The sequence below is a fragment of the Malus sylvestris genome, chromosome 5, assembly GCF_916048215.2.
Source record: "Malus sylvestris chromosome 5, drMalSylv7.2, whole genome shotgun sequence".
NCBI lineage: Eukaryota > Viridiplantae > Streptophyta > Magnoliopsida > Rosales > Rosaceae > Malus > Malus sylvestris.
Genome location: NC_062264.1, coordinates 12,567,912 through 12,577,217, shown reverse-complemented (window position 1 = coordinate 12,577,217; position 9,306 = coordinate 12,567,912). Strand labels below are relative to the sequence as shown.

Here is a 9,306-nt window from a genome sequence, read left to right as displayed (position 1 = left end):
AATGCATATACCATGCAGGCAATGTCATCCTTGTATCTCGCTAGTAAGGATATTTCTCTTTTTCCCTTCCTTTTGGCTAATGCAATCATCTTGCATCTTGAATTCTTCTCGTGGTGTTTTCCTCTTCGTGCTCACTCTCTTCATGTTCAAGTTGATCACCATGTCTTTCTTTTTCCACAACTTCCTCACTTGGCTATGAATTCACGATTACTTGTTCCCCAAGCTCCTGAAGGAAGATTTTGTGAAAACATGTTCATTTAAGCAACATCTATAGCATGCTATTAACAATTAAAAGGCGGAATCATGCTTGCATGCACTTAAAAACAAAACATTAACCATGAAATTCAAAGCCTAGTAGATTGGTGAACCAAGACTCAACTCAAATCAAAGTGAGTTGAGAAATTTATACCTTTGTAGATTCCTCTTTGCATAAGCAAAGGCTAATCACCCAAAGAGAGGGCCTTCATTACTTGCTTCTTAGATCCATGGATTTGGATGGAAGAATAGATTCTCCAAGTTCCCAAAATTGAGAACCTCTAAGTTTCCACACAAAGGTTAGATTGGAGAAGAAATGAGTGACCTTGGAGGAGTTGGTTTGCTAGCAAATCCCTCCAAGGGGGCCGGCCTCTTTAGAGAGAAAAGGAGAGACATGTTCTCTCCAATTTTCTCCAAAAGAACCCTTAATGAATTTAGGCTATAAAGTTCTTTATATAGTCCCTTCAAATAAGTGAGCTAAAGAACCAAAAAGCCTTTCTTCTAACATGGCCGGCCATAAGGGTTTTATTGGGCTTTTGGGCCTTTGTGAATTAAGTTGTCATACAACTTAAGTCAATGGGCTTGACGTTCGAAGCCCATTGGGCCTTGAGGCCCAAAACTAACCCGTGGTCTTTTAACGAACTTTATTCGTTTGATTAATTAACATATTAATTAATCCTTGCCATAAATAAATAATCAAACCATTTAATTATTCTTACTCATCTCCTTTGTTTCTTCAATCTCTACCTTACACGGTGTACGATCCATTAGGTTCCTTTTAGCGAGGCAGTGGGCGATTAGAACTCTTTCAAATCGATTGTGAATTGAAACTTACTTTCAATTCTCCCTTTAGTGATTATACACGTTTAGGGCTTCCACAAACCAAGAGTGACACCTAGCAGCATATCATGGTTACCCAAGCTAATCAGAAGAGGTGGAGAACCTATTCAGTTTAGGATTACAAATGCAATACGGTCTTTCTCTAATACAATACTCTTGACCACATTGTTTGGTTTGATAGTTTATTCATGTCTACTATCCAATGTGATTCATTTACTTATATGATTACCTTGAATGTGATTTGGAACGCCTTCCTAAATCTCATTCATACTCTGATCAGAGATTTTCAATCATATCATAGAGTATTCTCCCCCAAACGGTTTGAAGGTTAGAGATCCCTTGTTGCGCATTCAATTGCCTCCATGGCTAAGTGGCTTAACCCCAACGATGCCGTGGACACCCGCGGATGGGGTGACTTTGACATAATCAAAGATCAAGGACTTAACCACAAGACAACTGTGATGCCTCAGGTCAAAGGACTACTTTGCATTATCCCAACCATGAGTTCTCATGTGACATGAATATGAGAACTCTTCGTTGATCGTGTTCAGTGAACTCATTCTCTATTGAGCACCTACGTACTTGTCTTGATGTCACACACACCAATGACTCGAGACTAGTCACTCTCCCTAAGAAAAGACACAGCACGTACTGATCTTAACGGACTGTCAATGCCCAATTGGCAATCCTATGATCAGGAACGTTTAGGATGTGTCTACGAAAGAATGGTCTCATGAATCTAACTTCTTTAGATTGCATTCTCCCAATCACATATTCCTTGGACTTATCGTTTAAGCATATAACATTTATATGAGACGACTCAAACAATAATCTTTGCCCCTTTATATTTAAACTACATTAGTTTAACTTTGTGAAATGTCCGTAAAGTATCATCATATGATTGGTTTTAGGGCACATTTCCAACAGCTCCACCATCTAAACATCTTCCTTTAATTTTATATGACTTTCATCGAATGTCACATCTCTACTCACTATAATCTTGTTCAGCTTGGGACACTAAAGTCAATAACCTTTCACACCACTATTGAATCCCATAAAGACAACTCTCTTGGCTTGTGGATCCAGTTTGTTTTCCTTCACATGAAAGTAAGCATTGTATCCAAACACTCATAGCTTGTCGTAGTCCTGAGTTAGTTCTCCATACTACACTTTAATGAATGTTCTTCCCTCCAATGTTGCTAATGGTAGACGATTAAGCACATGACATGCATAGCTCAAAGCTTCTGTCCAAAATCTCTTCGGTAGCTTTGCTTGAGATAGCATGCAACAAAGTTTCTCGAGCAAGGTCCTATTTAGTCTTTCTACAATCCCATTTTATTGTGGAATATGTTTAACAATGAAATGTCGAGGCGATCTCTTAAATTTTACACACCTTAAAGAAAGGATCAGAGGTATATTTCCCAATATTGTCAATTCTCAATGTCTTAGTCTTCTTTCCAGTCTTGTTCTCCACCATGTTCTTCGATTCCAAGATGTCAAAGACCTCATCCTTTCGTTTCATCATATATACATCCATGATCTGCGAGAGTAATCATTGATAAAAGATACAAACCATCTCTTTCCACCTAAAGAATCATTCTTTGCAAGCCCCCAAACATCAGAGTGAACATAGTCCAAAATTCCTTTCGTTTGATTAATTGCTAAGCCATATTTCACCTTTGTTTGTTTGCCAAGAACACAGTGCTCACAAAACTCTATCTTTCCAATCTTTTCCTTTTAAGCACACTTGCTTGATCAATCCTTGCAATGTTTTTTCTCCTACATGTCCCAACCTTATGTGCCATAATATAGACAAGTCACCTTTATCACTTTGCACTTTATCAGCTACCAAAGCCACTCCATTCTCAAAAGTCATTCCTTGTAGCATATAAAGAAAACCATTTCAAGACCCTTTCATTATGACAAGTGCTTCTTTAGAAACTTTGAGCACGTTGTTATCAGAGTACAACTTGTAGCCTTGTGACTCGAGAGTGCTTAGTGAGATTAAATTTTTCTTTAGATTTAGGACATACCTTACCATGCAATTCTTGAATTACACCACCATGATGCTTGATCCTGATGCTTCCAACTCCTTAAGTTGTACATCCATGTACAGAGTTCCATTCATAACCTTGAAGCTTGAAAACCAATGCCTTTGAGAAGTCATGTGATGAGTACAACCTGTGTCTTGTTCATATAATCCACAATACTCGATGTAGTTAGGGCATAGATAAATTTCTCATCCTCGACTTCAACCGTATTTGCTTCTGAATCATCCTTCTTCTTTCCTTTAGTGTTTTCATTGATCTTAGGGTAGTCCTTCTTCCAGTGTCCTTTCTCATGACAAAAGGCACACTCATCCTTGTCTAGAACTTCCTATTCTTCAAGACTCCTCTAGTACAAGACCAACTGTTTTTCATGTCCAATCCTTTCTTTTTTTTGGATCTCCCTCTCACCATCAAAGCTTTAGAGTCATTCCTTTCTTGCCCGTCAAGATGTCTAACCTCATGATTCATAAGAGCATTCGAGATTTCATCGTACTTAATTATTTCCCTAACACAAATCCAAGTAGTAACAAAGGGCTCATAGGATTTAAGCAATGAGTTCATCAGGATCAAAACCTTGTCTTCATCCTTGATTATCTATCTCTTCAAGATTTGCCAATTCAACTAGAAGCTTGTTAAACTCTTCTAGATGGTCGATCATCTTCGTGCCCTCTCTGTACTAGAACTTGTACAACTTGCTCTTGAGATGCAGTCGATTCTCTGCACTCTTCTTCATATATTTTGTCTCCAATGCAGCCTACAATTCCTTCACAGAAGTTATGTTCATCACACCATACTTCTGTTGCTTTCCCAAGCATTGTCGAATTGTAGAACATGCATGAGCATTTAATCTTTCCCATTCTTCTTTCTTCATTAACAATGACATATCTCCTAACACAACAACCAAACCTTGTTGTACTAGGACATCTCGAACCTCACACTGTCACATGGCAAAGTTGTTCGTTCCATCAAATTTCTCAATTTCAAACCTAGCACTCTGAACTGTCATCTTGGTACCACTAGTACCAAACTTTTCTTCAACATCATCACCACTGGTGGAATCACCAGTCTTCGTCATTGCTTGGTAGTTACAACCCACATAAGAACCTAAGCTCTAGATACCATTTGTTGTGAACTAGACCAAAAACAATCAAGCAATAAACAAAACACAAAACAATTTCAGAGTTCATGCAATATAGGAGTACCTCTATAACAATGGAAGCTTTATTGGTAACCGACAAATACAAGAGAACTCACAAACACAAAGTGTTCTCTCGTACATAAACTAATGTCTCTCAAACTCTCCTCTTCTAAACCCCATCCCACAACCATCTATTTATACTAATAGATGTCGTGGGTTTTACACAAAGTCCCTAGAATACAGGAAACCAAATCATATACTAAAACCGAATCTCAACCAAGCTAAGAAACATATATAGTGATATCTCACATACTAGATATCCCAATCCTTCTTTGATTCTTGTTTTAGTTTAGGCATATGTTGATTTAATGCTAAATCCAACAATGCACATCTCAGTTTTACATTAATTTGAACTCTTATGTATCTGCTTCACCTGGGTTGTCGCTTTTTATTGCATTTTGCAGCCATTAATGTCTTTCCATTCCTTGTTTGTGCCGTTTTACCCGTTTCATTTTATAAGATAATTTATCCTGAAGAAAACTAGGAACTGCTTATCATGTAGTTGCTAATTTTACATCCTCTGCCACCCCCAAAATTGACATGCGCAAGCTTTGAAACAAAGATTTAATTCAAGATTATCAAATGCATTAAACAAAAGAGGGTAAGAAGGACCCTGTATTACAACGTATACATTTACAAGTGTAAAAAATCTATGAACTCCAATTTCAGGCTACCATGGATTTCCTCCTCTTCTGATAGCTTGACCCTTACGTCAGCAATATTTTAGCTTGATACGCCTGCCATTTTTATTATTATTATTATTTTTTTTTTTTTGTTTTGGACAAACGGTGGTGTTAATAGTTTGTTGTTAGAGGGAGAGAAATAGGTGGGGATGGAACTCGAACCGCAGCGTATAGGTGTGGTTTGCCTACTATGACATGCAGAGATATCGTAGAAATTACAGTTCTGCGTCACTGTCACTGTCATCAAGCATATTTGATTCTGTCTCACTTTCACCGTCATCGAACATAGTTAATCCTGCCTCACTCTCACCGTCATCAGGGATAGTTCCCCCCACAGGCGAGTCTTCATCATCACTCATTTCGGAATTATACACATCTTCACTCAAGACACCAGATTCAAATCCTTGGCGCCTTACAACTATAGTCTTGACCCTCTTCTCAAAATCTTCATCCGTGCAGGCCAGCATGTAGCGTAGTTTTAAATTAATACAATTCTCTGTCAGAACCTTGTGCCTCGGAATAATTCGGCCCTCGAGGGAGTAACTGAAAAACCTGGACAAGATCTCATTACGGTCAACGTCAATAGTAGAGAAGGAACACGAGAAATTATTACAAAAAGTTAATAGCAAGGTGAAAAGAAAAGCTTAAATTTGAATTCCAAAAGCTTGATGCTTTCACCTTGGAAACTCAATGAGGGCTTTCAAAGGGCGAACCATAGTTCTCCTCAAGTAACGGTACTTTGGACGGAGAACATCTATATTGTATCGCAGCAGCATGGGAAAATCAGCAATCATCTCACCTAAAACTCCATGATGTATGCCAAGTGATCGAAGATATTTCACATTAACCTCGAGCTTTTTCACAATGTTGCATCCTAAGAGCTCTGGTCCCAAAGCTATAACCTTTCCAATATCTCTCTCACTAACTCCAGCTTTGGTCATCAAGAATATGACCTGTATAATAGTCCAGTAACATGTTACAAGGGTGAATACCAGATGTTACTCTTTTAATTAAAAACTGAACCTGGATATTAAGGGCCCGTTCGATAACCGTTTCGTTTTTAGTTGATATTTTTGTTGGGTTTAGTGAGGAAATAAAAGAGAGAAAAGAGGGATGAGCAAAGGTGGAGGAAAGGTGGGGCAAAGGACGTGAACTGTACATAGAAGTTTACACAAAGTGCAAACTAAAACTGAACCATTTTTTGTAGGTTTTCTTTTCTGGTTTTTTTTGTTTCCTACCTTCTAATTTCTTTCTTCCTCCACCTTTATCCACCCTACTTCGCTCCTCTTTCTCCATATACATTCCCTCTATCTTTTAAGAAAAATGAAAAGCAAAAACTAAAATGAAGGCTATCGAACGGGCCATAAATATTTATCATGAACCAACATAAAGTAAAAGTCCAACCAGTGTAATCAGTTTCAACATGGAGCACTGAGATATACTTTGAAAAGTTACCACACCAAATAAGATTCAAATCACACATCTTTCAAGCATATATCAGTAATAATCATAAGTTTCTCCTACCAAATGGGGTTGAATGGGTCCTGTCAAAACCTTTAAAAACAAAACGAGAAGCCTTAAGTCCTTCTCATCACAGCTATCTGATTTATTGATACTAACTGTTTCATGAATACTATCTGTAACAATCTCCAGGCTTTTCTCAAGTACACCACAGCCGATGAAGCAATTGAACAATTAGCAGTTTCTGACAAACAAAACTAATATAACTGTGAATTTAGTTACCGTGCCTATATATTAAGCTCAGAATTTAGGTTGATCCATTCAATCCCATGACCTGATTTTAATTTATTATTTTTATGGCTTCGAAGTTAACCCATGCACCTAATAGAATGGAACCTGAATCCACCCTCACTTTAACCAGCTTACTACAACAAGAAGGACAAGTTTCCGTGCTAAACTATTAGAAATCAACTGATTGATTTTTCTGATACAGAAAGATATATTATTGTGTGCATGCATGTGCACATATGGTGTGTGTTCAAGAGCCATTAATACAAATAAATTACCACATAAACTCAAAGGAATGATAGGAAACAGCAACAGAACTTGAATGAGAAAAGAACGAACCACTGGCCGAATTTTCTTGTAGAGGCTGTATGTTAGCAAGGGAGGAAACTTTACAAGCATTTTGCCTATGGCATCATCTCGAATGCCTATGTCCTGAAAAAACTTTACCTGCATGTAGGAAAATAAACGTCAAGATCATCAAATGTGTGGTTTGCCTATTTACTACTTAGCATTAACCTATTATGCATAGAGTTCATAAACAATTGACAGAACTATATAGTAGTCAAGGAACATGGATTCCTAAAACGGGATCCGGTGGAAGGTAAAGAAATGTAAAGAAGAATTCAGCTAGATTAGATAGTTTCAGGTTAGTTTCATGATATATAGGCATCAACAACAAAGTTCAAGCGCAAGAAGTGTGGCATACCTTTGGCACAATGGTTTTCCCATAATCAACACAGAAAATTATTGGTTTAATGGTAAGCATTCTCCTCATACCATCACGGGTTATGCCATGGTAATACAAATACTTAACTAGAGGCTTCCATCTTTCCTCAATGCTACAACCCATCAGGTGTGGCCTAAATGCTAGCAATTTGCCAACGTCCTCAGTACTAAGACCAAACTCCTTCAAATAGTTAACCTGGATAAACAAGAGCAGCATCTCACTACATGTATATGCAAATCAGTAAGCTCAGTTTTTATTTTATTTTATTTTATTTCTGTATATATATATCAATACACCCAAACCATGAAACTGGTATGCAATTTACTCCACATTCTTCTGACACAAACCCTAAAGCCCATGTCAGTCATGTCATGATACTTTGGAATAGTATGATACTATACGAGTTCAATTTTCAATCAATCAATGATCAGCAGAAGGAGTCGGCTACCTTTTGGTTCATCTCAACAAGAGTATAGTAGCCAAGTACCCTGGGAAAATCAAAGACCATTGTGCCAAAATCCTTTTCATTGATACCCATTTCAAAGTAAAACCCCGCACGAGCTTTCACTTCTTCTAAACTGTAGGACAAGAGTTGCGGGCATCGGCTCATGACACAACCCATCCAATCCCTCTTAACTCCATTGCTCTCCAAATACTCAACAATCTCATCCAACTCTTCATTGCTGCGCTCCAGAAAATGATCTCCAGCTTTCACAAGCGCAACCCCAATAAACCTCCCCTTAACATGAATGGACTTCAACCACACCGCAAGACGTCTAATCGAGCCAATGTCTCCCTTTGACAAGCATATGAGCTTCCCAATTTGGGGATATGAAAGTGAGTTATGCTTCAACCACCTATACAATCCAATTCCGTTAACCAAATTGTGGACAAATAAATCCCTTTAAATCCAGAAATTTCAATCTCTTTGTTTCTTACTAACTAATAGCTCATGGAAATTGAAAACTCCAAAGGAAAAGAGTAAAGCTTTTGATAATACCTAATGCAGGGCACAACTTCGGAGTCTTCAATGACAATTTTGGCGCGAAAATTGAAGGTGGAATCTGAGAACTCCGGCGAGCGTTTCATGGCTGCTGCTTCGACCATGACGTAGTCAAGGAAGTCGGTCAAGGTCTCGGTCAGATTGGTGGCATATGTGATTCCAAATTTGCCCTTGGTCCTCATAACCTCCTTTAAAATCTCTGCCGTGACCTTCCGGCGAATCTCCAGAGCCCGCATTATCATCCGGTGCTCGTCGTCGTCGTCACAAAAGGAATCGCGGGAGGATGAGTCGAGGGAGATGGAGCCAGGGAACTGAGGAGTACGTTTGCGGAGGAGGGAGCGTTCCAGGAGCTTGGATTTGTCGTCGAGAGGGGGAGGAGGAGAGGGATGGTGAGAGTTAGGGTTAGGGTTGGGAAAGTGGGAGAGGCGTTGGAGGAGGAGGGCGGTGGATTTGGAGTTGTGTTTGCGGATAGTGAGGTCTGGGGGGTCATGATTGTGGTCGGGGTGTGAGGAGGCGGCCGCGGAGGGGAAAGCTTTCGGGAGGTGGAGGTGGAGGTGAGATTGGTGATGGTGGAAGGGAAGTGGAGTAGTCAGTTGAGTGAGTGGAGAAGAAACCGCCATTTTTGCTGCACCACAGCATCCCATGTGGATTATAGGATATGCATCTGGACCGATGCAGGGGTGGGCATGAAAAGTCAATGAGTCAAAAATCGAACCGGACTGTTCAAAACGGTTTTGGTTTCGGTTTCGAATGAACAAGAATGGGCAGGAACCAAACCGAACCATTCGATTAATAATAAATAA

At 39.1% G+C, this 9,306-nt stretch overlaps 1 protein-coding gene across 1 annotated transcript; it reads right to left on the bottom strand.

Moving 5' to 3' along the window:
* Positions 1 to 4,904: 4,904 nt before the first annotated feature.
* LOC126621991 (transcription termination factor MTERF2, chloroplastic) lies at positions 4,905 to 9,204 on the bottom strand. Its single transcript, XM_050290626.1, has 6 exons — positions 8,501 to 9,204; positions 7,949 to 8,357; positions 7,480 to 7,695; positions 7,113 to 7,220; positions 5,703 to 5,977; positions 4,905 to 5,576 (listed from the first exon to the last, which is right to left on the bottom strand). The coding sequence occupies exons 1-6, from the start codon at positions 9,145 to 9,147 to the stop codon at positions 5,240 to 5,242; spliced, it is 1,992 nt and encodes a 663-aa protein (XP_050146583.1). The 5' UTR covers positions 9,148 to 9,204; the 3' UTR covers positions 4,905 to 5,239.
* Between the last annotated feature and the right edge of the window lie 102 nt (positions 9,205 to 9,306).